Below are 25,404 nucleotides of genomic sequence, written 5' to 3' on the forward strand. Positions count from 1 at the left end.
CCAGAGCAGTGACGTTGGGATGTAAAATCTCGTAGCGCCCTGGAATCAGAAAAGTTCAAGGTAGAAAAAATACATATCTCCTCTCATGTCATCAATGTCGTTTGAAAATTCACGGTCATGTTCTGACGAGAACATGACATCTTTTTCTCACAGATTTCCAAACTTTAAACCTCCGGCTGGAAGATAAGCATGTCCCTGAAATATTTATATATCTGACTCCTGAATTAAACGTGATATGTAAGTACATAGCCCGAATCCGAGTGCTGCTCACAGCTCAAATGTCAAAGACACGGCCATGGAAACACCGTTTCGCTGACAACACGCGTGCTGTTTGTCTTCCTCGGGACCGACCGATCGTACGTGTTGGAGCTCCCTACCGAGCGCACGTGTGTACAACGGCAAATTACAGGATGGGGACCATCGCAGTCGCGTACGCCACCCTGGCCCGACGCGAAGCGCAAATGTATGCGACTTCGAGACGCGAACCACGCGCGAACTCAAAATCCATGAATTGCGTTCTCGAGCGCACGTGGCCCTGACTATCTCTGTTGCGTTGATGGCGATGGCGTCTGCTCAATAACCGGTATGCAGCTCTGCAGTACCTTCCAAGTACCTTCACCGCTCGTAACTTACATCCTGGACCACCACAGCCTGCGGTGTATTAAGAATACTTGCCTTGTTAAAACCCTCAATTTGAATAATGATGACAAGTGATTTCGCGAAATAATAACATACACGGAGACCATTGGTAGTCTGTCTCGAATCGAAGGGCGTTACAGTGTACAGAACCAGAAAGGCCAAGTTTCAGATAGGCGAATAGTGGGCAAGTCACTGGTAGGATGCCGTCCTCGGACATCCTACAGAGGCCTAGCAGTTGCGAACTTCACTCCAGGGGGCACTCTCCTAGGTCGTTTGGGCACCTCGAATAAGAAAGGCTCCTTCCCCGGACGATCCAGCTGACACATCGCACCTTCAATGATGCTAAAGCGCTCTTCGCCTGGCGGAATATCGTCTCCACTGTATCCCCAAGCAGCTTCCCAGCTCTTGAGCGGGCCTGCACACAGCAGCGTCAGACTCCCTAGCTCGGGAATAACGTTGACGACCCAGCCGCCAGGTGAGTTGACGGCTTCTTTCTTCGCGGTGTTGAAAAAGTCGAAGCCAAACTGAGCGTCGTTCTCAAGGTCTGCGCTGAAGAATCGGATGGCTATATGGTCTGAATCAGGGATGTCGACAATCTGGACGTTCTCTGTTGAGTCTGGTGGAGGTTTGATCTGTGCAAAGCCCAGACGCCCGTAAGTACCCTTGTACACACGATCGATAAATGAAGAAGGCGTGACGCACGCCTCGACATTTGGGACCGCCTTCTTGATCTAGCTTGGCATCCTGGTTTGCATGATATTCGCGAATAGCTTCTTCGAGTTCTTCTCCCTCGAGTCCCATGGTGTTGCCAAAGAGGTCAAGAAGGTCCTCTTCAGGACATATGAAGTCAGCCGCCTTCTCGGGGCCGAGCCTGTCGTACCAGTACTGCTCCCAGCGGTTTTGAGGGACGAGCGGTTTTGAAGAGTTGGAAGAATTAGCGGAGGCTGATTCAGAGTGAGACGCGTCAGCTTTTTTCATGGCTTCGTTCTTCGTCTTTGCCGAGCCTGACGATGCTGACTGGCGTGGAGACTGATAGAAGAGTGCTGAGTTCCCAAGGTTTCGGTTGAAGGTAGAGTAGACAAACCTTGGATTTCTGGCTCACGGCACGGGGCATGTTGTTAGAGTGACAATTGGAAGAGGGTCTCCAGACGACGCACACGCCACTGACGCGTCACGGTTCGAGCTCAAGACGCGCCGCGCCCATCACGCGACGCGACGCGATTAAATTAGACCCTCGGCTGTTTTAGCCTCCGCGCACATGCGCTAAAAGTCAAGTCCGAGCCTTGGCGCAGAGCGAACGCTTCATCTACCGAGATCGTTATCCCTCTTCTGGAGAAGCTTGCGGTGAGCAATATCGAGTTTAAAGTATACAACCCAGTAGCTAAGCTCATTCAAGATGCAAACACCTGAAAGTTGGTGTAAATCCGAGTCATTTCCACTCTCCTAAGCTCGTGCTTGCGCTCGCGTTCGGAGTCGGCGCGCCCACTTGAAGGCGTTGTGCGCAGCTCTTCGGGCCATTGACTGTGGTGAGGACGTCAAATTTGTGCCATAAATCTAGGCAAGGCACAATAGCGAAAGGATAGTATGACGACCACATAGATAACTAACATAAAAGCAACTTGACGTGAAAGCACGGCAGGCGAAGTAGAATTGTGAAATCAGTCCTCATCCTCGTCGTAATAGCCCCCGTACGAGCGGCTATAGCGACGATAAGAATCATGGCCGTAATTATCATCTGAAAGGCCCACCGTGACCCCTGACTCGGAGGAATCCTGCTCATAAGGGTCTTGTTCTTGCCCGTCCCAGATGACATGAGGGACCACTTCCTGGAGGAACAAGTCGTCACCTTCGTAGAAGCCAAAGCACTCTCGAATGTCTAACTTTCCCAGACCCGCATCGGCGTTGACCCGGGCGATGAGGAAATCATAGAGCTCGCTTAGATCAACACTGGGATGCTGACCGGTGGGTTCCTGGTAGTCATCTTCAAATTCGACACCCCACAGTATAAGTTTGTCTAGATGAGGGAGTTTGACGTCCTGACGTTCGGATGTGCCAGGCGAAGGCGATTGGGACACCGTAGGACCCAAGACTGAAACGAGATTCCTTATTGCATGAGGATACGTGCAGCCAACTGCTAGTGTCCTGGTCTTTGATGCACAGCTCAACAAGTTGTGCCACAGATCAACAGGTAACTGCGGCAAATCAAAAACTTGAACGGCGCAAATACTTGGTATGGATGCCTCTGCGAAGAGTGAAACGAGGAAAGCGGTCACAGACACTTCAGATTGAAACGACCTCAAATCAATGAGGAGGCGCCAGCCCTTCAGTGTGTCTGGATCGGTCAACTTGCCGTTAAACCGACGGAGGCCGATCTTCATATTGTGACCGTTTGTGTAAGCCTTCCAGATTGCAAGACATTCACGGGGTTTCGTAGCATTTAGGTCGAGGGGAGGGAAACACCTTTCTCTCAACATCGAGACCATTGACGTATAGTCCTCAGCGCGGCCAGTCCCCTTGCAGACAAGTTTGACTCTGGTCGACCCCGGGAAAAGAAGACAACGCAAAAGCTGTGCGCATTGCGTAGGTGAACAGCCCACAAAGAGCTGCTCAAGTTCTGGAAGACGGACAGTGCTTTCTTCAGCACTGGTCCCTGATGTTGGCAAGACCTCTACGAGAGAGAGCCTCTTCAGGGCAGGCATCTGTCTGAGGACATACAGAAGTTGCTGATAGGTAGGGCGGGCATCGGTGGAAACGTGAGCGATGCCTAACTCCGTCAGTCCTTTCAGTAAAGGGAGGTCCCAAGGAATGTCACATCTGTAAAATTTCAGTTTGCGCAGAACGGGGGTGAATCCTAAGAAATTGTTGGGTATCGCAGATTTGGGGATCTGCACGGGCGTGTAGGGTGGGTACCTCCCTTTAATGTTGGTGACAATCAATGACGTGAGTAATAGCGTAGGAGCAGCGAGTCGCTCAAAGGTACACTTGGCTGTGGAGATGGAGATGCTCAAATCGAGCTCGCGAATACGGTGGATGTCCTCCAGTACGCGTCGTGGTGCTGCAAGCGCATGACCACTGGTTGCAGTATGGCCATCCGTATCGATCATCAAGGTCACGTCCAAAGGAGAGCTCCCTGACCTCTTAAGCATCTCCTCGGTAAATGGCAGACAGTGATAATCTGCAAATCTGGTCCAGAGAGCTGGAGATGACAGCGCCACCTCACGCCAATGCCGACAGATATGACTAATGGCTCGGATCCAAAATTTATGCGTATGAAAGGGGATGTGATGATCGGAAGCAGAGTCCACGTAGTAGAGAAACACCAGAGATAGGATTTCGGGTGGGACAACACATATTCTTGAGAGCGCGTTTCGGCGAGTCTTCAGTTGACATTCTTTACGGCGCAAAGCATCCATTTCTTCGTCAAGTTCGCTACGGGCGTCTTCAACCGCCGATGTTGAGCTCCAAGCATTGACAGGGCTAGAAGGCGTCGGAATACCAGCCATGGCGTTGGGATTGCGCTGATGCGATTACAATGAGTCTTCATTGCAGTACATTGAAAAAATTGTATACTACGTGCCTCGCTTTAAATCTATGTGCTTGGCGTGTTCAAGGTGAAGAGTTTGCCTGCAGAAATCGAGAGCGCTCCGGCTGGTTGTCTAAAGCAACCGCAAGGTTGCTTTGAATAAGAGGTACATAGTCTGCACTTAAGGAAGACTAGTGCGGCGCAGACTTTGTTCCCACAAACGCTATGAATTCGAGACAGTGAAGAGACCATTATTGTGATACTGATAAATATTGTAGTAGCGCTCGGCACTAACTGAGTATGCCAAGGAGTATGCATAACTCAACATGATAAAAAGTAAAATAGCAATCATCTGCAGGTCTCAGACCAACAGCACTAATCAAAATTTATAGACTAATCGTAGATGTGGGGAGGGCACCGAAGGGACTGTCCCTCCCTTGAATTAAACCCCGTTCAGCGTCCTTGAACCCATAGGCTCGGAGCGGCACCACAGATAAGCCAACTTGGAAGCTATGAGAAAATCCTCGTAAAATATTCAAGAAAATATGTCTAATGATTCAGAAGTACGCGTCAATGATATCCATAGTAAGGGTTGTAGTATTCGTCTTCAGAGTAGTCCATTGAGTCTCTATCTTCGTCTTCATCTTCGTCTTCATCTTCGTCTTCATCTTCGTCCTCATGAGGTTCCTGTTCAATACCATCCCAGATCACGTATGGGACAACCTCCTGCAGGCCCAAGGCGTCCGCCCGGTAAAAGTTGAAGCAGTTACGGAGTATAAATTTTGATAGGCCTGCGTCGGCGTTGACACGTGCGATGAAAAAATCACACAGTGCGCCAAGCGTGACATTGGCGTGCATTCCTGAGTGTTCCTGGTACCCATCCCCAAATTCAACATTGCTGAGATTTAGCAATTGGAGATGACGGAGTTGAGCTTGCATAGGGGAGGAAGGGGCCGAGATGGAGCCCGAGTCCCGTGTACGTGTTCGAGGTTGCGGTTGCAACACCGAAATAAGGTTTTGTACTGTTTCAGGATCCGTACAATCAATGTCCAGCGCACGAGTTTTTGGTGCACGAGCGAGAATGCAGCGCAATAGAGTCACCGGCACCTGATACAGTCCTTTGATTTGAATACCGACGATGTTCGTTGAGGCTATCTGAGCGAACATGGAAGTAAAGGCGCTGGCCATGGGCATTAAAACCACGGATGACTTCAACTCGACAAGAAGGCGCCACCCTGTCGTCGAATTGTATGGGTCAGGAAACAAAAACTTGCTCTTCAAGTTGCATGTGCGGAACGCAAACTTCACGTTGTCCCCGAAATTGCCACTACTCCAAATTTGAAGTGTCTCGTAGGTGCCTCCAGAATCCGGCGATGAAACACATCTTTGTGCCAAGAATGGACCGATCGAAGAATAATCACTACCATCACGAGCAGTGCAACAGAGGTTTATCGATGTTGTGCCGGGGAATGTGACTCGTGCTAGGAAGTCAGCGCAGTGAGTGGGTGAGTCGGAAACGTGGAGTTGTTGTAAGTGTGGAAGGTGGACAGGGTCCCCTTCTACGCCTGACGTTGGTAAAGTCTCTTCGAGAGACAGCTTCTTCAGGGCTGGAGCACTTCTCAGAATGCTCAACAGCTGACGATAGGTTGGCTTTGCCGAGATATGGGCGAGGTCAAGCACTGTCAGTTCTGCGAAGATGGGAAGGTTCCAAGGAATGTCGCAATTATGTACCTTGAGCTCACGTAGAGACGGCGTGCTGCCGCCCAAGAAGTTGTTTGGCACCATAAGCGGGTGGTTCCGCCCTGGCAGAGGCACGTAAGTGGTGGTTTGCCCAGTGGTAATGGTTAAAGACCTGAGCAACGGTGCAGCGGTGGTGAGTCGCCCTGTGATATATTCAGCGGTTTGCCTCGAGATATGCAAGCGGAGCTCGCGCGTGCGAGAAATTTCGTCGAGAGCTCGTTCATAAGCCAAAACACTAGTACCAGCATCCATGTACGTCAAGCGCACCGACACATATAGGGGAGCTGTTCCGGACCTCTTGATCATTTCCTCGGTCAACGGAAGGGATTTGTAAGTCAACCTAGCCCATAATGCCGGACACGAGAGCGCGACATCTCGCAAGTGGCGACAGATATGAGTGACTCTGATCCATGACAGTTGACAATTATAAAGACCGGAGAAGTTGATATGGTCTTCACGGTAGAGGAGAAATATGAGGGAAAGGAGCTCGGATGGGAGAGCACAGACCCTTGAGAGCGCGTTTCGACGCGTTTTCCACTGAAGCTCCGCGACGTGCAGAGCAACCAGTTCATTGTCGATTTTGCTACGAGCATCCTTTACAAGAGAATCAGGACTCCAGGCGCTGACAGGACTGTGGAACAACGGAGTTCTGGTAGACATGTGAGTCGGTGGAAGACTGCGGTGATCGACAAGTTATGAGCACCGTATGTTGACACTATGAAGACATAGTACCTTGGCTTGCAGTGCCCTGATTTTCGGTTATGAGCGCGTTTGCAGGTGGCGAGATAGCCGTATGAGGACTATGAGATGCTTCAATGTACGGTTGAACGTAGAAACGAAGTTGCATGGGGCGGTCGATTGGGGGCTGAAAAAGACCCGAAGCGCGCAACGCGTCCGTGATTTTGATTCTTCCACCTTCCATCCCGCGTTCACTAGTGCGACCTCATAACGACAATGTGGTTATGCCACCAAGATCTAACAGGTTGTGTCAGCAAATTGACGGGGAATACTAGTACTGCGGATATCGTGCTCGTGGCTCATGGATGATCATCCATCTCCTAGTCCCAATTATTTCAAGCAGTTGTGGATCAAACGTCGTCGTTCCGGCATCTAGTTCAAAACGAATACCACTCTTTCAAGTTCTGCTCGACATCGACCTTGTTGCCATGCTCTACCGTAAGTTCTTCGCCTCGAGCACCAGCATTCTTAAACTATGGCATAATGTCAGTGATGCAGCTGCGATGCAGCTGCGATGCAGCAGTCATGGCTGTGAGGCCATGCTGCAGAATATCCTGGAAGCTGGCGCGATAGGGCGCGATAGCTCAACGTTCAACGTTCAACCTTCGGATTATGCTTCGTTGTTTTGATTCATTCAGTTACGCCCACGCTTTTTCCAGATATAGCTGTGATGCGATTTTATCGCGACAAATTTACAGCTTTATGCATCAGAACCAGCTTAAATTTAACTGGTACCAAATTGGACATCTCACAACTACACGTCCTTCATTGATGCCTTCAGAGTAAGCGGAGGAACTCATGGCCATACGTCGCGTCCACTGTGTATGCGTACCATCAGGCCTGAAAGCACTTAGTATGAGTTCCCGTGGAGGACTATGTCACTTCCACGGTCCTTCTTTTATTCGCACTTCTGGCCAAGGTCTTGCCTGCTAGAATTCTGAGGATCAAATCAGAGCTAGCCGTGGCTTCTTGGTCCTTTCGTCACCGTTTGTTACCGCTGTTATTACTCATGGACTGCATGCTGGCCAGTGGTGGCATCAACACCTCAAGAGCTTTAGTGGTGCCATCCACAATATTCCCGAATGACAGCAAGGTACGTTCATGGATTGTTCCATGACCCAGGAGGCCAAAGCATAACTTGAACTTGTATTCCGCATGAAGATACTGTAGCACGTCGTCGATCCATCATCATAAAGCCGGGCACGTACGTAAACAGTAGTAGGAGCAAAATATATCATAAAGACGCAGAGAAAGCAGATGTCATGGCATCCTCATCGAGTCCAACCGTAGTAGAACCTATGCTCCCTGTACAGCCGAGGATTCCTTCACGAACATCCACCTGTCTCCTACTCTCTGCATCCTGCCGCCGCTGCTCCCGGATCCCTCGCCCTGCATCAAGTTGACAGTATCTCCATCGTCCTGAAACCCGCCGTCAGACTGTACACCATCACCACCTAAGACCACTGCGTCCGAGTGGTCCTGGAAACTTGAATGAGCTTGGGCGCTTGCGTAGCTTGCGTGCATGTTCCCTCGGTAGTTGCCGTGTCCGCGTCCTCCTCCCCTGGCAAACCCTCCTCTGCCTCTGCCTCCTCGTCCTGCCGTTCCGCCTGCACTGCCTCCGTTCACATTCCATTGGGTGCTTGCGTACCCGTTGGTTTGTGTCGTAGCTTCGGAGGTCGGCACTCCCGATGCAAGACTCGCGCCACTCGTTATGACAAATTGCATTAATTCCTCTTGTGATGGTGAGTAGCCGTAGGTGACCTGCCACTTCTTTCCTAGTGCTTCCCACGACGATGGTAAAGTGAAATCAAAGGTAGTGATATCAAACTTGTCTAATCCTGGCTCGGACGACGGCAGTGACGTCGACACTGGCGCTGGCGTAGAGCCGGCGTTCTGCGTCTCTACAGGGCGCGCAGATGTATTTGCAGTTACCGAGGGTACGTGTTCTGATACAGCAGGTCTATGATTATCGCGGGCATTAGAAGGTGTAGCGTCCATCTGAGATGCATTCGCTGTCACGGAAGGTCTTCGAGTATCATCGGGCGTGGAGGAATCGGTAGGAGTTGTGGAAGACTGGCGCAGGTCTCGACCGAATTCGTCTTTCCCTGATTCGCGGTTTCGATCTTCTATAGGAGACCTTATGCTAGATGGTCTGTGGGGAGAATGGTAGGAACGGGGGTCACGAGTAGCTGAAGACCTCTGAGGGCTTCTAGAACGGTCCCGTCGCAAAGGGGACCGTCCATTGCGCTCTCCGTACGAATGGTGATCATCCCATCTGCCACGGCCACGGCCTCGATATCCACCTCTGTAACTGCCATGGTGGTTGGGGGAGTCATCTAGTTGTCTTGTGTCGCGGTCCGTAAATCTTGATACCCTAGGGTCTCGACGGCTTGTTTCTGAAGTGAGTTGTGTAGGTCGTGAGTTTTGTGCAGGATGGTCTGTAGCTACTCCATTGGACACTGCAAATTGACTTGTAGGCGGAGAAATAGGTAGGTGAGAGGAGTTTGCGTTGCCGAGCTGCGCTGTAAGGGCGAGTTGTTGTAACAATGCGAGTTGGGGTGCTCCCAGGGATGCGACGTCAGGGTTTTGTGATAAAGGTCTAAACCAACCAAATAATTAGGTGACACCGTTTTTGTCTAGCATAAACAAAATGCTCACGCTGAGAAGGAAGCAGGGCCATGAGCTGCTTGACTGAGTAGAGCAAGTAACGTATTTTGTACTGAATTATCTGTGGGCACGCTTGGGGCAGCGGCAGGCGGTGGCGGTGTAGGGGTTGCTGTCTGGTGTGGGGAATTTGGGACGGGAGGAGTGGACGTCGTTCCCGGAACAGCGCTCTCTACTACAGAAAAACAAACCACCTGATTTAGTTCATATTCTCAATTTACGGGAGGCACGAAGCCGAAAAATAAATGGTATTGCACCAGTAAGAGAAATACTTAGCGAACACATGGATTGGATATAAGCACCTTTTCGGCTCCCCGTTACAATACCCGTCAACCGTGTAAGGACCTCGTCAGGAAATGTATTCGACTTGACCCATATGTCAAGAACCTTTTTCGACTTTTCCTGTCAACAAGCATTAACGTAGTACCGAGTTTATCAGAAAGCACCCGTAGGCCGCGGCAGAAAATACGTCGGATGACTTGATGAGAGTCGCACATCATGTCATCTACATGTGCAACACAGCGTAGTACGAGTCGACGTTTCATTCGCGGCACCGGACAAAAGACAGAGAAAACGTGCCAGTTAGGTATACAGTTATCAGTACCAACCTTTGATTCTATGCCATTACACGAGACCATGTCTTGAAAAAGGCCGTCCAAAACGCCTTCAAGCTTCAGTAAGAAGGTAACGGCGTTACCCGGTTGTGTGTTGAAATCGCCAGTAATTCCGCGCTTGGTAGCGTGGCTCCTAGCAGCTCGAGCCAGCGCATCAAATACGTACAGACTAGAGACTTTAGAGCTCTCAGGCAAGGACTTGTGTGTTCGATAAAGGAGGGCAACAAGTTTAGCATCATGCTAAGGTTGGTGGTGGTGTATTAGAGGCAGCAGTAAGAAGGACACGGGAAGCACGCACCTCAAATGAGTTCTTCGCGATCTCTGTCAATCGTGTCATCTTGGAGGCTGACAACCGTTTAGCTTCAACCACCTCCTTTAGGGTTGACTCAAATTCCTGAGGAATTGATGTTATCAGTGATTCGCCGTTTTTAGATAACAACTAGGATCCTCACGTCTAGATTGCCCATATTTGAGCTTAGAGTGAAAGGGATGGGGATGGTCAGCAGGGCAACTTGGAGAGGATGGAGGGCGGAAGAAAGGGACGGAGGGCGGGTATTTACTTCTGTTGTGACGCGTCGTCATTCGAGTGGCGAAGTAAACAGGTGATCGCCGCTTCTTCGCGCATTTCCTCCCATGTCCCGGGCTGCAAAAGGAACGCTACTGGTATCTTGTGGGTTCGCTGCTTTCACTATATGGGCTGTTCATTACACGCAGAATAAGGAGCGCGAGGTGAGCTATATCGCGTGATTTCGGAGTGGCCTGTAACCTCAATTGGATGATGTAGGACATGTACAAAGGCGTGCTCCGGGATGACGAGCGGAGACGCGACAAGATGCGACAACGGGAGGAGGAATTCCGGATCTCTCAAGAAAAGCGAGCATTGTATGAGCGTGGACAGAGAGTTGTCTCCGACGAATCCGGTATTTCATGACAGTGCAGAGTATGGGCTTTGGGACATACGTGCGTCCGCCGTAACATCAATCTCTTTCTGAGACTAAGCCGCGACTACGTATAGCGGCGCCCAAGCTTTTCCGATTCTCGCTTCCTCAAGAGGCCGAAGCTGGGGTCAGGCTTTGGTTACCACATATTCCCGCATAGAGAATTCAATAAAGATACACGAGAGGGCCCAGACGCTCGTGAGTTTGCACCTATATTTTGAAGTAAATGCGTCAAAGCGACGCAGCGCAAGCAGATTTATACAATATTCAGTCGACAAGAGCTACAACTAGAGCCAGCTTGCAAGATTCCGAGAAACCAGGAAGTAAGAGCAGAAAAACCCCTATCGGCCCTGGTGCGCATGTCGGACATTGCCGATGATCTGCCGTACTGCCCGTATTGCTCGGTAGCCGTCCAATTTTTTTGCAACGCACCGCCATCTTATCGACAGGTCGAACGGCCTCGTATTAGGTGTGTTTCACCCTCCGTCTGTTGTATTTTGCTTGATAGGCCTGCCTTACCTACTTTTACCAGCTTACCACGACAGCTAAATGCACAAGGCCCTGCTCATCGACGAGCTGATCCAGCTACTGTTCGACATCTGTCTTGAGGACTCCAAGGGCACGCTCTGTTATCTAGCAAGATGTTGCAAAGCCTGGAAGGACCCTGCCCTCGATCGCATTTGGAGAAGGCTACCCTCTGCTGCCCCGTTGTTGGCACTTGTGCAGGACTCTGAGGTGAGTACCGCATAGGTCAAGCGATTTTTTGTGCTTACAGGGGGTACGCCAGAACGCGGAGCCCACTACCCCAGTGTTTACATCCTATGCCAACCGCGTCAGACATGTAACCCACCAGCAGGCGTCATCCTGCGACGTCCCCTCGTTTTCCTGCAACGTCTCCGACTACGAACAAACCTTAAAGACATATTTATCGAAGTTGGCCAGTGTCCGTGTCGATTATTCGAGTACCGGAACCTTGCACTCTCATCTCATGATATCGCCACGCCTTCAAAGGATGGAGCTTGACCTCGGCTTCCGTAGATCCACACGGACATCTTCCAACGCCCTTCACGCCAGCTTTCTGTTGAAGGAGGCTGCTGCGATTGCCTCCCTTGAACGCCTATCTGTCCGTGGGATTACGTGTCCTGCGGCCCTTGATAACATCTCTTCCGTGAAGACCCTGCGCGCCCTCTGTCTCCATGTCTCCTGCCCCTCCATGACAACGGCCCTCATCTCCATCGGGACCCTCCCTGCCCTCACCGAGCTCAATATCCATACAGGCCACGTTTCAGCAGACGCATTCACGCAGGCGTTCGAAGACAAGCGCCTCAACCGTTCCTCTTTCTTCCCCTCGCTCACGACACTCAAAATCCGGGCATCTCCCCAAGTGTTGGAGGCACTCGCCTCCCTGTTGGCACAGCACACACTCAAGGACCTCTCCATAGAAGCCGAGCAGCCCGTCGGCCCCCCTTCTTCTTGGCTTTCTGCCTTTCAAGCTATATCCAGCAATCTCTCCGATACCCTAGACGCATTGACCATAGAGCATTCCATAGACTCCATAGAATTAGAACAGGCCGACGATACCCTCCCTCCCGCAAAGTCCTGCCACTTCACCCTAGAAAACCTACGCCCACTATCTAATCTTCCTCTCCGCCGCTTCGTTCTTGATAGCCTCCTTCCTCCTGACATGACCGACTCCGACATCGTGGAACTGGCTAAGTGGTGGCCCCGCCTCGAGCATCTCGAACTTGGTCATCCCGATGCTCTCAACTCCGTTGATGAGCAATGGCATATCAAAGCGACCCCTTCCTCCCTAGTGTCTCTCGCTAGCGGATGCCGGAACCTTGAACGCCTCGTGCTAAGCATCGATGCTTCACATGACGTTTCTCGCTCGACTTCTCTGCGAAACCATCCTCTTTCTCATCTTACCATTGGCTCTCGGTTACCTCCGCACCAGTCTGTTGAGGAGTTTGTGCGATTGTCTTTTCCTTCCTTGACGGAATTTCACCCGGGACTAGAGGACTTACATGCAGATTGCTGGCGCAACGTCTGTAGCTCAGTAGTGACAAACTACGATAACTAGCGACTATCATCCACTTAATACCAGGCTCTATCCATGGATACAAAATGAATTCTGAACCATGCACTGCAATCTTAGTGCACACGCGGTTTATGGTTGTCATCGTCGTATTCTTCTCTTCAGATGTTTGACTAAGAATGGCGTCAGCTTCCTGAGGATGCATGGACTGATATGATCGTCGAGGAGCTTAATATGGCTTGATGCCCACACTCAACGAATACCAGCCATACTTCACAAGCAACACATATCATTGTACATGTAGTAATCGACCATACATCATACACCATGCTAACGCAATAGGGCGGCCTAGACGGGAGGCTTGGTGCCGGGCTGGAAGGTGTAGGTGAGGCCGCACTTGCCGCAGTATTGGCGGTCCTTGTGGAAGGCCATCTAGAAATCAATGAGTCACCAAGACCGATGCTGACAAAACAAGCTTGCTTACGAAGATACCAGCACCGCACTCCGCGCTGGGGCACTCACGACGAAGACGCTTAATCTTGCCGTCGGAGTCCACCTTGTAGTACTTCAAGATGGACATCTTGACCTTTTTGCGCTTGTGCTTGATCTTCTTGGGGGTCTGGAGGGAATGAGATCAGTAAAGGATCGGCGATAGATGCAGAAAATTTTTTATACGTTGTAGGTCTTCTTTTTGCGCTTCTTGGCACCACCACGAAGGCGGAGGACAAGGTGAAGAGTAGACTCCTTTTGAATGTTGTAGTCGCTGAGGGTGCGGCCATCCTCAAGCTGCTTGCCAGCGAAGATCAGGCGCTGCTGGTCAGGGGGGATACTATCCAGTCCAATTAGCTACACCATCTTAAGCACCAGATGTAATCAACTTACCCCTCCTTGTCCTGGATCTTGGCCTTGACATTGTCGATGGTGTCCGAGGACTCAACCTCAAGGGTGATGGTCTTGCCCGTGAGGCTGATAAAAAGTCAGTATCTCACCCGTCGTCTGATATGTTGCGATATACTCACGTCTTGACGAAAATTTGCATCTTGCCGACGCTTCTGTCTGTCCAACGACGTGAACGATGGAGTCGTTGACAAAAGCACGAACGGGTATGAAGGAAAGAGCAGATAGCGTCAGCCAAACCTTGATTTTGTGTTGATGGTCCGTGCGTGGGAGCATTTATCCTGACTCAGCGCGCGCGGATGCAGTAGCTCTTGGACGCGTCGCGTCGCGAGACTTCCAGGGCGCGCCATATACGTCCCACTAACTAACTGCAGTACAGCTTCAATGGACGTGGACGAAGATGTACAAATGGATTCAGCCTCTTTCGGAGTTCCCATCAACAAGGGCAAGGGCAAGGCAGTTGACGGCGGGCTGACAGTAAATGGAGAGAGTCTCCCTTGGTTAGTCTGTCCCGAGCCTTCTCTCCTAAGACTTTGGCTCACGTTAGGCAGGGTGGAAAAGTACAGACCTGTAACGCTTGATGATGTCAAATCACACAAAGATATCACTACAACTAGTGCGTGTCACTTTCTTCCCTCATTGACTGAACCAACGTTCAACCGCACCAGTCGAGAGATTCATAGAGAAGAATCGACTGCCACATCTCCTATTTTATGGTCCGCCTGGAACGGGAAAAACGTCAACTATCCTCGCTGTCGCTAGACGTATATATGGCTCCGAATACCGAAAGCAGATATTAGAGGTGTGTATCAGGCTTCACAGGGTTTTAGTTCTTACGACTTAGTTCAGCTCAGCTGAACGCCTCGGATGACCGTGGCATCGACGTAGTCCGAGAGCAGATCAAGCAATTCGCCGAAACGCGAACCCTGTTCGCTAAATCCTACAAGCTCATTATTCTTGACGAAGCCGACATGATGACGCAACAAGCTCAAGCAGCCCTTCGCCGAGTCATCGAGCAATACACGAAGAACGTGCGCTTCTGCATCATTTGCAACTACGTCAACAAGATTGCTCCTGCCATACAAAGTCGTTGCACTAGGTTTAGGTTCTCTCCATTGCCCATGGCAGAAGTTGAGAAGCAGATCGATCATGTAGTTGAAGCTGAAGAGTACGTGACCCTCTGTATAACATCCACTTGCGCTGACCATGGTGATCCAGCTGCAAGGTCACGAAAGACGGCAAGGAAGCTTTGCTCAAACTCTCGAAGGGAGATATGCGAAGGGCCCTCAACGTCTTGCAAGCATGTCACGCCGCATACGATTCGATAGGGGAGACGGAAGTTTACAATTGTACTGGCAATCCACATCCAAGAGATATTGAGAGCATCGTCAACTCTATGCTTTCTGACGAGTTCACGACTTCATATCAAAGTACGTGCTCAAAAATTAAAATTATTTACGGCGTTCATCGACATGCCTGCAGTGATCAATCAAATGAAAACGGAGCGAGGTTTGGCCTTGCAGGACCTATTATCTGGAGCTTTTGAATATGTTGATACTCTCGAACTCAAACCTCAAGCAAGAGTATATTTGTTAGACTACTTGGCCACGATTGAGTGCGTAAAATACCTACTCCATCTATGTCACGTCTGACCTTCTCGTTAGGTACCGTTTATCAACGGGTGCAAGCGAAAAGATACAACTTTCGGCCTTGCTCGGGGCTTTCAAGAACGCGGTGGAGCTCACTTCATAGAAACGTCGAAAGTGCATATGGATGGAGGGACGCTTGTGGTGAGGTTGCGTGTAGGCAACGTCATGTTTAGCCCTGTAGTTAGGTTAGGGTTAGGCTACTTCAATACCTTCCACGTCTGTCGAGTTCCGGACTCAATGTCATTGCAATGGCCTTCCCTCTCCCTGCGCATCTCCCTCGTCAGTTAGACGTGTCCTCGCAGATACTTGGCAAGCTTGACGAGGCAAATGGACGCACGTTGACGTCTTCGCTGGCGTCTTCGTGGCGCACGGAATTGGACGAGTCAATACGCCTCACCAAGGTACGGAGTTAGACCCTGTCAACCCCTTGACGTTTATACTCAAAGCCAGTATACTAGAAACGCATTCATGACCGCATTGAAAGTGATTCCGAGGCATTTCAACGTCAGTTAACCTCAGCTCGATCTGTGCAGTCTCGTCTACGTACTGTCGCCTCGACGTCGGAGAGTGTGAGCTCTGCCATTTCGGACCCCAATGTGCGTATTTCCGTGCAATTGACCTATAGCTCGAATGTTTGATTCACAGTCCTTGGATAGTCATGCCTTGGCCCACCTCTCCTAAGCGCACTGTCTGCGCATCAGTCTCTTACACAAGCGTCCTTGAATGCGGATATCTTGCACGATTCACTTGTACACCTGGCCGACTGCAGGCAGCAGCTTCAGGAAGTAGACGAGCAATTAAGGCGAGGAAACCTTTCAGAAGCTGTAACCTCGTGTCAAGTCCTTTCAACCTTCTTGGAGACAGCGCCGTCGCCGTTGAGAGAGGCGTCGGTATTGGCTAGCCTGAAGGTACGTGTTCATGCTGTCCAAATTATGGTTGTACACTCAGACTGACATGGAATAGCGCGAACATTCTGTTCGCGTCAACCGTATTGAGGAACTCCTTAGCAACACGTATGCTCGATGTATCGAAATCACGCCCTCGGAAATCTCAATAAGGCCGCTTGTCTTCAGTAAGCGCATATTGTCTAAGCTTCGAGACCTCGCTGATGCTTGCTTCAGTACCAAACTCCGATGCATCCCTTGAGATTCCAACCCTACTCCAATCGCTTTCTCAGATATCGCTCGAAACGCACCTTTCCACGTTGCGACGTGACCTGACGACACACTACTTCGACTATCTATCCGAGCAGCCTTCCTCGGTTACCGTGTCAGAAGACAAGGACGCATCAGGACTACTTGTCTATAAACTTGAACGTTTCCATCTGCCCCCTGCGCAGGACAGCCCGTCGTCGCGACTCGATAACCTTGCCGCTGTCATGGAGTTCGTCAAAGCACGGATATTTGCACACCTCCCAGGACCTCAGGCTGAGGCATTCCCGCGGTCGCTTAGTCGACCTTTGACGAATGCCACGTTAAACCGGTTGGTCGTTCCTGCTCTCCCATCTACTCTGGACGCGCTCCCTGCATTCTTGCGATTCACGCAAAAGGCAGTTGAGTTCGAATCGAAGTATATTACGGATCTTCTGACAGGCCAGAGCTCAACGGGCGAAGAAGAAGTCAAGAGTTGGGTGGATGGGGTCAGCGGACACTACGAGAGGGCACGGCGGCTGTCGATCCTTGGCGCATCCCGCCGTGACGTCTTGGAAAGCCAGAAGAATAAGGAGACCTTCTATGCCGAGCTCATCACTATTCAGGAAGCTACCGTCATGGTCGATTCACCACCCCCTATTGAGATTGTGCAAAGCGAGGACAATGCCGAAGGCGGGTGGGGTCTCGATGAAGCAGAAGCAGAAGAGGACCCGCCGAGCTTGTTCCAGACTCCCATCTCCCCAAAGTCACCATTAGGAGACGACGGCTGGGGCTTCGATGATGAAGAGGCGCCTACAAGTCCAGTGCGACCTACGAAGCACGAGGCGCCGAAGGCTGAGAACAAGGAACATGGCTGGGGATGGCATGATGACGCTCCCATGGACGAGCCACCAGAGGCCAACGGGCACGAGCCACATGAGGTTGCAGACGAAGACCTGACGTGGGATGATCCGTGGGGGGACGACGCAACCGAAGAGCCATCGCCCGAATCCCGGCCGCCACCAGCCCCATCAATACCTACCTCCCAACCCAAAGTAGCAGCTGGGATAGCAAAAGCGCGCTCGAAGCATAAGCAGAAACCAGAAAAGGCCACCCCTGCCAACGAAAACGGTAATGGCAATGGTGTCCACAATCATTCTCCCACCCAACCCCCTTCAAAGGCGGCGCAGGCGCCTCCTCCAGTGCCCGAGATACGTCTGCCTCAACACGTCAAGACGCGTGAGGAGCGCAAAGAGGTTAAGGAGCAGTACCTCGTTTCCGCGTTCACCAAATCCCTCGTTAAGCAGGTTGAAGACGCGCTCAAGGAGGGCAGGACGCTGAGTCTGTCGGGCGTTTTTGCGCCCTCCGCGAGAACATCCACCCCAGGCTCTTTGATCATGCAGTCCGCTTCCCTCATCCTCGACCTGTATCGAGCGCTGTATCCCGTTGTCAACTCAGAATGGAAGATCTCGATACGCTACTCGAACGACTGCTTCTATCTATCAGAGCAGGTGAAGCGGCTCGCGAAGCAGGACTTTGGTTCTCTCCTTTCGAATAATGTGCTGGAAGAGTCAAGTGACAATCTGCGGTCTTTTGCGGATAGCTTGTTCTACAATTGCATTGTAGGTTCTTCCATGATAAGTATTCATCTGTAACTAATTTATATTTCTTGCGATAGGAAGCGGAACAGGATGCCGTACGGGAGGTACTTGGAGAAGCCGAGGGCTTCACGGAAAGCGGCGATCAAGAACGTTACGACGATTACGAGACCACAATTGCCCAAGTCCAGCAGATGATCCGTAGGCTGCCCAATAAATGGAAGGTATGTCTGTTTACAGTCGTTACGGATGGTTCGTGTGTTTACATTTCGCAAAAGCCTGTCCTGCCCAGGAGTAAATATTATGAGGCCATTGGCGCTGTGGTGGAAGCTGCGCTGGGCAAGATGTTGGAGGGTATTACTGCTCTACCTGACATACCGGAGGTGGAATCGCATAAGCTCAGCGAATTATGTCGCATCCTCAATTCGCTCGAGGGCTTGTTCGTTGAGGATATGGAGCAGGTAAGACTTCACTCAACTTCGGTCTTTCACCTCCACTTACATTCTCGTTTGACAGCCATCCTTCGTCGTGTCCTACGTTCCTTCATGGCTCAAGTTCTCGTATCTTTCAGAGTTGCTGGTATGTATTAGCAAGTGGTTATTGACCATATCTCCGACGGCTGACTGTTTAATAGGAAGCTTCCATGGCAGACGTCACCTATCTATTTGAGCAGGGTGCTCTGGTCGACTTTGAGATTGACGAGCTCGTTCGCCTCGTGGAGGCGCTGTTTGCTGCGACGCCATTGCGCGCAACGACGATTGAAAAGATCCGCAGAGGACACCCGAACTTTTCCTGATTCAGTTATAATGGACCTTAGCATATGTATCTAGCTCTATGTTTCTATTCGTAATGGTATTTTCTGTCGTCAACAGAGGCTTTTTGAAGGCCGGGTATCAGCCGACCTTGAATTCTAGTCATTGCCCCGTGGTATTACAGTCGTAATCCAGCACGTCAAGTATGCTTTAATCTTGCTTCTCTTCGGGAGGCTCAGGGAGATGTCCCGACAAAATGAAGAACGCCAAGATCACGCCGAGCATGAACACGTATACCAGGTTGCCACCTAGTAAATTGTATTGCTTCGATGCGGCGAAAATTGAAGTGACCATCGCTGGTGAGATAGCGCGAGCGGTAGAAGCAACTGTTTGCCCGAGTCCGTTCACAGCGCCCAGAGTACGCTTGTTCGGTGCAGCAGCAGTGATGAGCATGAAGATGCAAGCTATAGATACATTTTTTGGTTTAGCCATTTCATGTGTTTAGAAAGCGGAAGGGAATCACTCACCATAAGACATATCCATGAGCAACACAAGGCTCAGTTGCAATGTTATCAGCACCCACAGGAGCGGTGTGCGTTCTCCGCCGTTCCAGACGATCACCCAGTTGAGCACGGGGAAGAGGAAGAATAAGGGGAACAACGCGAAGACGCCGACGCGGAACGTTGTCTTCGCGCCGAGACGCTCCACCACGCGAGCGAAGAACAGGGTCTGCACGACCGCGTCCACCAGTCCGAGCAGGCCTAGTAGCGTACCGATGATAGACGGCGGGAAACCGAGACCACCCACGTCGATCGGGGAGGCGAAGAAGAGCGCGAAGAGCGCGAGAAAGCACATATCAGCCAAGGAGAGCATGCCATAGTTGGCGACGGGGTAGATGACGGAGGGTATCATGAGTGCGCGGAGCGGGAGAGACGTTTCCGTTTGCGGTGCTGCCTGTTCAACGTCTGAGCTGCTCGACGGTTCTGCAGCAATGGGCTTCTTTTCTCTGCCCACGGTCTGTTTGTTTTTTCTGTTAGTTATCTGGTCTTAGAAGCAAGTGTTTGGCGCCTCGTCAGACTCTCACCTCCTTGAGCCATATGGCCATGATCAGGGTGAATAGCGCGACCAGAATGCCTGAGACGGCGCATGGCAAGAAATACGGATAATCGTACCAAAATTTGCCCGAGAAGAGATGAGGCCAGCGCTGCTCAGGATGGGCAAGGGTGCCGCCTATGAGAGGACTATTGCAGGTAATTAGTGGATTTTCTTCCTAAAGCTAATAAGACGGGGGGAAATTCCGTACCTCAACGTTCCACCCGTACAAAACACAATCGGAAGAAGCGCAAAAGCCTGAGACATGTTGGTTGAATCCGTCAAATCTCCGATCATACTCTTCATGACCCCAGCATTTCCGTTGAGCATTCCCGAAATGCATCGACTGGGAGGCACAAGGCGCCAGGTTCAACTCATCAGCTGCCTTTCAGGAGCGTATTCATGTCACTGACCAACCTAATCAACAGGGCAGCGAACGTCCGCGAGAGACCAAAAGCGAATATGGACAGGCAAGAGCCTATCAATCCCACCAGCATGACAGGCTTGCGGCCTACCCGGTCGGAGAGCCGGCTCCAGTGAAGCGCCGTAGATGCTTCCGTCATATAATACAATGATTCCTGGGATACGGGGTGAGCCCGCCCAGCCTACGTTGATTCATGAAGGAAACTTACAATCAGCCCGGCATAATAGCCAATTTTCTTATCATCGCCGCCCGTGATGCCTACTTCAGCAATAAGCTAAAAGCAATAATCTTCAGCGGTCCGCCTGCATGCTCAGAACACGGGCTCTACAACTCCTGGGCTTACTTGGTTGATGAATGGATAAATAACAAGCCCAGTTATCGGCTCTGCGAGCTGGACCAGCATCAGAATCCCAATCTGCAGCTTGGGTAGGGGCGTGCGGGTCCTCCGCCGAGGCGTCGTCTGCCCCGAGAGGAGGGGCGTCTCTGGACTAGGGTCGTAACTTGACGCTGGCGAGCCCGGGTCACTAGCACGGCCGTTGGTCTCGTCGTGGTGGGCCGACATGACAGGTACAAGAGGATATTTGGGGAGTGTAAGGGACAGGACTGCGACGTTTTGATTGACAGAGAAGTTATACTTGCCGGCGGCCTTCTGTTCGGAGGTATTTTCGTCAGGCACCGGTGACTCGACCTGACTCGCGCCCGGCCACAAAGGCATAGGGCCAATGAAAGCAGTCGGCTTTGTCTTAGTTCTTGCGTATCATTAAGTGTAAAACGCGAGTAAGGACGGCTGTGATCTCGAAAACACCAGTTAGATTGATTACCAAAGGACAGCAACATAGGTGAAACACTCTAACGTCGTAGATCCGAGTCGAAGACGAGCAAGCTGGATCGCGTAGCTCCGAGCACGCAAGGTCGATACATAGGGTATGAGAGTATAAAAATTCGTGATTTTTTCTCTTCCTTCTCGTCTGCAACCCTCCGCGGGCAAGGTATCTCCTCCCGCCAGCGTCCGAGCAAAGGCCACAGATGTAAATGGGCCATTTGCCAACGACCGCGGTCTAATTGATTCGCAATCGCGCTCAATACGCGACATACGCAACACACAGCAGCGGGAACCCCGCATACAGCCCCAGCCAGAACACAACATTACCCATGAGCTTGTTGCGCTTGATGAACGGCGCGCGGCTCACGAGGATCATCGGTATCTGGGCAAGCTGCATCACGAAGAGGTACATCCGGATCTTCTTCGTCACGACTGTCATCACGAGCTCGTGCGCGGCGGCAGAGAGTAGGAACGTGAGGAACATGGCTGTGAAGCGCGAGATGGGGTACGTGGAGAGCGTCGACGCATACACGTGCCGCAGGAGGAAGGTGTGCACGGGCTTGTTCCACTTGCGCGAGAACTCGTCCCAGGACGTTGAGTTCCACTGCGGGCGGTTTGTTGAATAAACAACCGGGGAAGATGATGGAATGGATTAAATGAGACGTACCCAATCCTCGTAGAATTGTCGATCGGCGAAGTATGAGAGTTCTGCAAAACCATTGCAAATGCATTCTATGACAATGATGTTCAGCAACCATATACCAAAGAAGTAGTAACCTTGCTTACCAAAAATGATGTAGAACAAAAGCAGATAGGCAATCATAAACGGCAGAGCGAGATCAAGGAGCGAGCGGAAGAACGACTGATCCGGGGTCGGGGTCAAGGGAATAATAAAACTCTCCGTAACAGTATAAAGCAGCGCGAACGAGCCCATAAATGCTGTCGTTTTCTCGAAAACATAAATCGGCCGTATCCTTCAAAATCCGCGCATTAGCAAACGGAAAGTCAGCACTTTTATAAATTTGATCACAGGGAACGTACCGGTCAGTGCGCGGATACTCCAGCTCATACACCAACGTCGGAATCAGTTGATACACAACAAAGTTCTTCAACGAGATGTTCTCTGGCCAGCGCACCTGCGCCGGGCCCGCGCTCACGAGCTCCGAGTCGAGGTCAACATACTCCTTCGCGAGAGCCGCGATGTGCGCGTCCGGGTGGTACTTCAGCGCGTACGCAGGATCGCGGTCCGGGATACTAGTGCTGGTGACCGAGGGGGATGGGGTGGCGTCGCCGCTACGCTTCACGTCGCCGTTCTTGACGGCCTCATTGACGATATTGGCGTTCTCCTTCATGTCTTGGTCCCGTTTACCTTCATCGCGGTTCTCCGAGCGCTCCCCGGCGGAGATGGCGTTCAGCCGCTTGCGCAATGCCGCAGCGGTCGAGGGGTCGGTGTAGTGTCGCAAAGGCCCATTCTCATCATTGTTTCTGGTGCTGATGTTCGTGTCATTTGTGAGCTCCGTTGAGCTCCTGTTCATCTCGCTGGGAGTCTGGATTACGGGAGTACCAATTTCCGTGGTGTTTTGGCCTGTCGTCAGCACGGATGGGGCCTCTTCTTCGTAGCGCTTCTGGCGGGCCACACTGATGGCCTGGTCGATGCCGCCATACTCCTCGGTCGCTTCACTCATCCGCCCGAAAGTGTCCTTTGCGCGGGTTCGCACCCATTGGAGATAGCCGTTGACTGTCATGTAGGAGTGCATCTTCATGATCATAACCTATAAACGAATGAGTACATTACGGATTAGAACACAAGCAATGCACACACAAGTGAGTGTAAAGTGAGGAATCCAGATTGCACCCATGGCCATTGTCTACCTTCGATGTTAAAAAACGTAGAACTATTGACAGTGACACAACTCACCGATTGAATGTCCACGTAACAGCAACTACAAGGACAAGAGTCTGGAAAACATGCTGGATAATGACTCCAACCCAGTAATACCGTATCCACCCCTTGCTGACCGCCTTCGCGAAGGGCACGCAAAGACCCGTGGTAGCGACGAGGAGTAAGTCGCTCAGCGCGAGCGTAACAGCATCGCGCGAGAACATGGTCGCGAACCCCATGCTAAGCGCGTATCCGTGCGTCTCGAAGCTGGTGATGTACGTCTGTACAGTGAAGAGGAACATGGATATCCAAAAGAGCGTGAAGAAGCCCTGTAGGTGCATGCATGTTAGAATCGCCGGTCAAGTGTAGGGTGAATAGAACAAGAGCGAGAACGTACACGGAACTCGTTCGTGCCCGAGGCCTCGTTCGACGTGTCAAAGTGGGACTTGCGGGGGTGGAAGGTGACGACGGCACGCATCTTCTTGGATTTGTTATCGCGGAAGGGCTTGGAGACATGGAGGGTGCCTTCTGTGGTGGCATAGCCGCCATTGGCGGTCGGCGTGGCCATTTGTACGGTCTGTCCGCTGTGGACCGCCATCGCGATATTGTGTTGCGCGAGGTTGCGTCAAATATGACAGAGGGTGGAGTTGAGAGAGACCAGTGTTAGCTGGTGGCGCACGAAAGAAGTTGACTGTGGGTGATTCGTTAGGAAGGCTCTTAATGAACGTTCAATGAAGAAGCGCATACTGTGCAACGGGTATGACGGGAGAGGCCAAATGTAACTGCGCCGCAGGGCCTTAATTTGCAATCTCGAGCAAGGTGGAGGGAGAGGTATATGTGGTGGACGCTCGCCTGGACAAAGGTGTTTTATCGCAGCCAAGGGGTGCTAAATGTGGACAGCGTCATAGCCAACTCTGCCTCATCTCCACACCCTCATTCAGTATCTTCTCATCATCCGATCATGTCCTCATGACCTTTACCGGCTCCGATAGCTGTGATTTTGGCTTTGGGCGCTGCTCTCCCAATGACCTTTCCTCCGCTATCTTCGAACTGTGAAACACTTTCATCAAGCACCGCAAATCCAGTGCGATGAGCTCGCCGGCTGAACAAGAGCATCTGTCCTGGATGCGCGAGGCGATGCACATGGTATCTCCCGCAACCTCCTAGCCAATCCGTCCGCATCTCAGCGCCATCCCATCTACCCAGGCAGAAGACGCCCTCGCGGCCAGCGAAGTCCCCGTCGGCTGTGTCTTTGTTCGCAACGGCGCCATTATCGCCCGCGCTCGCAACCGTACCAACGAACTCAGAAACGTGAGCCCTCGTTCCAAACATCTGGATTACAACCTCCGTGACACCCATCGCGACACTCGTCGCGCCTTCTTCTTCTTCGCCAGGCCACGCGCCATGCCGAGCTCGAGGCGATCGACGGCATCCTCGCCGACAAGACACTCACCCCCGAGATGACACGCTACCCCCTGTCCGACACGGTCCTCTACGTCACCGTCGAGCCGTGCATGATGTGCGCGTCCGCACTCCGCCAGCTCGGCATACACAGCGTGTACTACGGGTGCGAGAACGAGAAGTTCGGTGGCAACGGCAGCGTGCTCGGCGTAAATGAGAGGTGCGTCATCGCAATCATTTATGCGATCAGCAATGGCAACACACTCATGTGCAATTATGGGCATCATACAAACAGTCTGGAGCATCCAATACATCCTCCATATAAATCCGTCGGTGGCTATCTGCGCGAGGAGGCGATCATGATTTTGCGAAGGTTCTATGTTACCGAAAATACGAACGGTAAGATTAACCTTCTTATGACACCTCAAGAAGTTATCCTGACAAGGATACTTGAAGCCCCGGTCCCAAAACTCAAAGCCAATCGAACGCTCAAGACGGAGATCTTGCCAAAAGCAGCACCGGCATGAAAGTCTATTGTACAATATCTCTAATGACTTTGCCCATCGCAAAGCCGACGCACGAGGCACTCGCTGGGTAGATCGGCACTCTGTTTTGAGTGCGGTGGTGGGCTTCCGACCATGACTCTAGTGTCATGGTTCACAGTCAGGCAATAACTTGCCAGAACACACACTCGCCCGTACCACGCTACGCTTAAAAAATGTGGGCCCGAAATCCATAAATTATTTGTATATGCAGTAACAAAGAAAAAGCCCAAGGAGAACTATCGATAGGGGGTATACGTGTCTAACCGTAGTATTAGTAGTACGTACGTCGTGCGCCTGCCACCCTCGGCGATAAGTAATCA

General features: G+C 51.4%; 11 protein-coding genes across 11 annotated transcripts; 4 read left to right on the forward strand and 7 right to left on the reverse strand.

The window, feature by feature from the left end:
• Positions 1 to 780: 780 nt before the first annotated feature.
• On the reverse strand, positions 781 to 1,753 carry CONPUDRAFT_167158 (uncharacterized protein; the record flags this gene model as incomplete). Its single annotated transcript, XM_007772856.1, has 3 exons — positions 781 to 1,271; positions 1,342 to 1,668; positions 1,724 to 1,753. The coding sequence occupies 3 exons, from the start codon at positions 1,751 to 1,753 to the stop codon at positions 858 to 860; spliced, it is 771 nt and encodes a 256-aa protein (XP_007771046.1). The 3' UTR covers positions 781 to 857.
• Positions 1,754 to 2,211: 458 nt separating this feature from the next.
• On the reverse strand, positions 2,212 to 4,255 carry CONPUDRAFT_167159 (uncharacterized protein). The gene is made up of 2 exons (XM_007772857.1): positions 4,217 to 4,255; positions 2,212 to 4,157 (listed from the first exon to the last, which is right to left on the reverse strand). Exon 2 carries the CDS (start codon positions 4,140 to 4,142, stop codon positions 2,298 to 2,300), a length of 1,845 nt encoding a protein of 614 aa, XP_007771047.1. The 5' UTR covers positions 4,143 to 4,157; positions 4,217 to 4,255; the 3' UTR covers positions 2,212 to 2,297.
• Positions 4,256 to 4,634: 379 nt separating this feature from the next.
• Positions 4,635 to 6,660, reverse strand: CONPUDRAFT_145444 (uncharacterized protein). Its single transcript, XM_007772858.1, has 2 exons — positions 6,635 to 6,660; positions 4,635 to 6,578 (listed from the first exon to the last, which is right to left on the reverse strand). Exon 2 carries the CDS (start codon positions 6,560 to 6,562, stop codon positions 4,733 to 4,735), a length of 1,830 nt encoding a protein of 609 aa, XP_007771048.1. The 5' UTR covers positions 6,563 to 6,578; positions 6,635 to 6,660; the 3' UTR covers positions 4,635 to 4,732.
• A 1,136-nt stretch (positions 6,661 to 7,796) lies between these two features.
• Positions 7,797 to 10,455, reverse strand: CONPUDRAFT_138519 (uncharacterized protein). Its single transcript, XM_007772859.1, has 6 exons — positions 10,371 to 10,455; positions 10,217 to 10,312; positions 9,913 to 10,158; positions 9,607 to 9,706; positions 9,299 to 9,479; positions 7,797 to 9,239 (listed from the first exon to the last, which is right to left on the reverse strand). The coding sequence occupies exons 1-6, from the start codon at positions 10,383 to 10,385 to the stop codon at positions 7,937 to 7,939; spliced, it is 1,941 nt and encodes a 646-aa protein (XP_007771049.1). The 5' UTR covers positions 10,386 to 10,455; the 3' UTR covers positions 7,797 to 7,936.
• Positions 10,456 to 10,565: 110 nt separating this feature from the next.
• On the forward strand, positions 10,566 to 12,988 carry CONPUDRAFT_138520 (uncharacterized protein). The gene is made up of 5 exons (XM_007772860.1): positions 10,566 to 10,647; positions 10,703 to 10,878; positions 10,934 to 11,325; positions 11,389 to 11,591; positions 11,644 to 12,988. Exons 4-5 carry the CDS (start codon positions 11,406 to 11,408, stop codon positions 12,934 to 12,936), a joined length of 1,479 nt encoding a protein of 492 aa, XP_007771050.1. The 5' UTR covers positions 10,566 to 10,647; positions 10,703 to 10,878; positions 10,934 to 11,325; positions 11,389 to 11,405; the 3' UTR covers positions 12,937 to 12,988.
• A 60-nt stretch (positions 12,989 to 13,048) lies between these two features.
• Positions 13,049 to 14,017, reverse strand: CONPUDRAFT_167163 (ubiquitin-domain-containing protein). Its single transcript, XM_007772861.1, has 5 exons — positions 13,911 to 14,017; positions 13,774 to 13,857; positions 13,567 to 13,720; positions 13,376 to 13,510; positions 13,049 to 13,323 (listed from the first exon to the last, which is right to left on the reverse strand). Exons 1-5 carry the CDS (start codon positions 13,928 to 13,930, stop codon positions 13,240 to 13,242), a joined length of 477 nt encoding a protein of 158 aa, XP_007771051.1. The 5' UTR covers positions 13,931 to 14,017; the 3' UTR covers positions 13,049 to 13,239.
• A 179-nt stretch (positions 14,018 to 14,196) lies between these two features.
• On the forward strand, positions 14,197 to 15,540 carry CONPUDRAFT_60117 (DNA replication factor; the record flags this gene model as incomplete). Its single annotated transcript, XM_007772295.1, has 7 exons — positions 14,197 to 14,288; positions 14,340 to 14,404; positions 14,457 to 14,590; positions 14,643 to 14,956; positions 15,007 to 15,218; positions 15,271 to 15,403; positions 15,453 to 15,540. 7 exons carry the CDS (start codon positions 14,197 to 14,199, stop codon positions 15,538 to 15,540), a joined length of 1,038 nt encoding a protein of 345 aa, XP_007770485.1.
• Positions 15,541 to 15,685: 145 nt separating this feature from the next.
• Positions 15,686 to 18,961, forward strand: CONPUDRAFT_59149 (uncharacterized protein; the record flags this gene model as incomplete). Its single annotated transcript, XM_007772234.1, has 9 exons — positions 15,686 to 15,838; positions 15,896 to 16,033; positions 16,094 to 16,345; positions 16,401 to 16,509; positions 16,559 to 18,189; positions 18,246 to 18,389; positions 18,444 to 18,626; positions 18,682 to 18,744; positions 18,800 to 18,961. 9 exons carry the CDS (start codon positions 15,686 to 15,688, stop codon positions 18,959 to 18,961), a joined length of 2,835 nt encoding a protein of 944 aa, XP_007770424.1.
• A 166-nt stretch (positions 18,962 to 19,127) lies between these two features.
• CONPUDRAFT_59699 (MFS general substrate transporter) lies at positions 19,128 to 20,995 on the reverse strand (the record flags this gene model as incomplete). The annotated part of the gene is made up of 7 exons (XM_007772276.1): positions 19,128 to 19,381; positions 19,445 to 19,916; positions 19,996 to 20,158; positions 20,221 to 20,355; positions 20,427 to 20,587; positions 20,642 to 20,707; positions 20,777 to 20,995. The coding sequence occupies 7 exons, from the start codon at positions 20,993 to 20,995 to the stop codon at positions 19,128 to 19,130; spliced, it is 1,470 nt and encodes a 489-aa protein (XP_007770466.1).
• Positions 20,996 to 21,512: 517 nt separating this feature from the next.
• On the reverse strand, positions 21,513 to 23,706 carry CONPUDRAFT_59491 (uncharacterized protein; the record flags this gene model as incomplete). The annotated part of the gene is made up of 7 exons (XM_007772263.1): positions 21,513 to 21,860; positions 21,924 to 21,988; positions 22,043 to 22,230; positions 22,298 to 23,028; positions 23,079 to 23,124; positions 23,175 to 23,467; positions 23,536 to 23,706. The coding sequence occupies 7 exons, from the start codon at positions 23,704 to 23,706 to the stop codon at positions 21,513 to 21,515; spliced, it is 1,842 nt and encodes a 613-aa protein (XP_007770453.1).
• A 521-nt stretch (positions 23,707 to 24,227) lies between these two features.
• Positions 24,228 to 25,066, forward strand: CONPUDRAFT_156090 (cytidine deaminase-like protein; the record flags this gene model as incomplete). Its single annotated transcript, XM_007772862.1, has 5 exons — positions 24,228 to 24,284; positions 24,345 to 24,449; positions 24,533 to 24,759; positions 24,835 to 24,938; positions 24,996 to 25,066. 5 exons carry the CDS (start codon positions 24,228 to 24,230, stop codon positions 25,064 to 25,066), a joined length of 564 nt encoding a protein of 187 aa, XP_007771052.1.
• Positions 25,067 to 25,404: the final 338 nt, after the last annotated feature.

Source organism: Coniophora puteana, assembly GCF_000271625.1.
Source record: "Coniophora puteana RWD-64-598 SS2 unplaced genomic scaffold CONPUscaffold_9, whole genome shotgun sequence".
NCBI classification, from domain to species: Eukaryota; Fungi; Basidiomycota; class Agaricomycetes; order Boletales; family Coniophoraceae; genus Coniophora; species Coniophora puteana.

Bases quoted from the DNA above. Each gene is read 5' to 3' on its own strand.
- CONPUDRAFT_167159 (XM_007772857.1), bottom strand. From the start codon at position 4,142: ATGGCTGGTATTCCGACGCCTTCTAGCCCTGTCAATGCTTGGAGCTCA.
- CONPUDRAFT_145444 (XM_007772858.1), bottom strand. From the start codon at position 6,562: ATGTCTACCAGAACTCCGTTGTTCCACAGTCCTGTCAGCGCCTGGAGT.
- CONPUDRAFT_167163 (XM_007772861.1), bottom strand. From the start codon at position 13,930: ATGCAAATTTTCGTCAAGAC. The intron at 13,858-13,910 runs GTGAGTATATCG...ACTTTTTATCAG, and splicing joins ATGCAAATTTTCGTCAAGAC to CCTCACGGGCAAGACCATCA. The intron at 13,721-13,773 runs GTAAGTTGATTA...TGGACTGGATAG, and splicing joins AAGATCCAGGACAAGGAGGG to TATCCCCCCTGACCAGCAGC.
- CONPUDRAFT_138520 (XM_007772860.1), top strand. From the start codon at position 11,406: ATGCACAAGGCCCTGCTCATCGACGAGCTGATCCAGCTACTGTTCGAC. The intron at 11,592-11,643 runs GTGAGTACCGCA...GGGGTACGCCAG, and splicing joins CACTTGTGCAGGACTCTGAG to AACGCGGAGCCCACTACCCC.
- CONPUDRAFT_138519 (XM_007772859.1), bottom strand. The intron at 10,159-10,216 runs GTGCGTGCTTCC...CACCAACCTTAG, and splicing joins TCGCGAAGAACTCATTTGAG to CATGATGCTAAACTTGTTGC. The intron at 9,480-9,606 runs GTGCTTATATCC...GTTTTTCTGTAG, and splicing joins TGTAACGGGGAGCCGAAAAG to TAGAGAGCGCTGTTCCGGGA.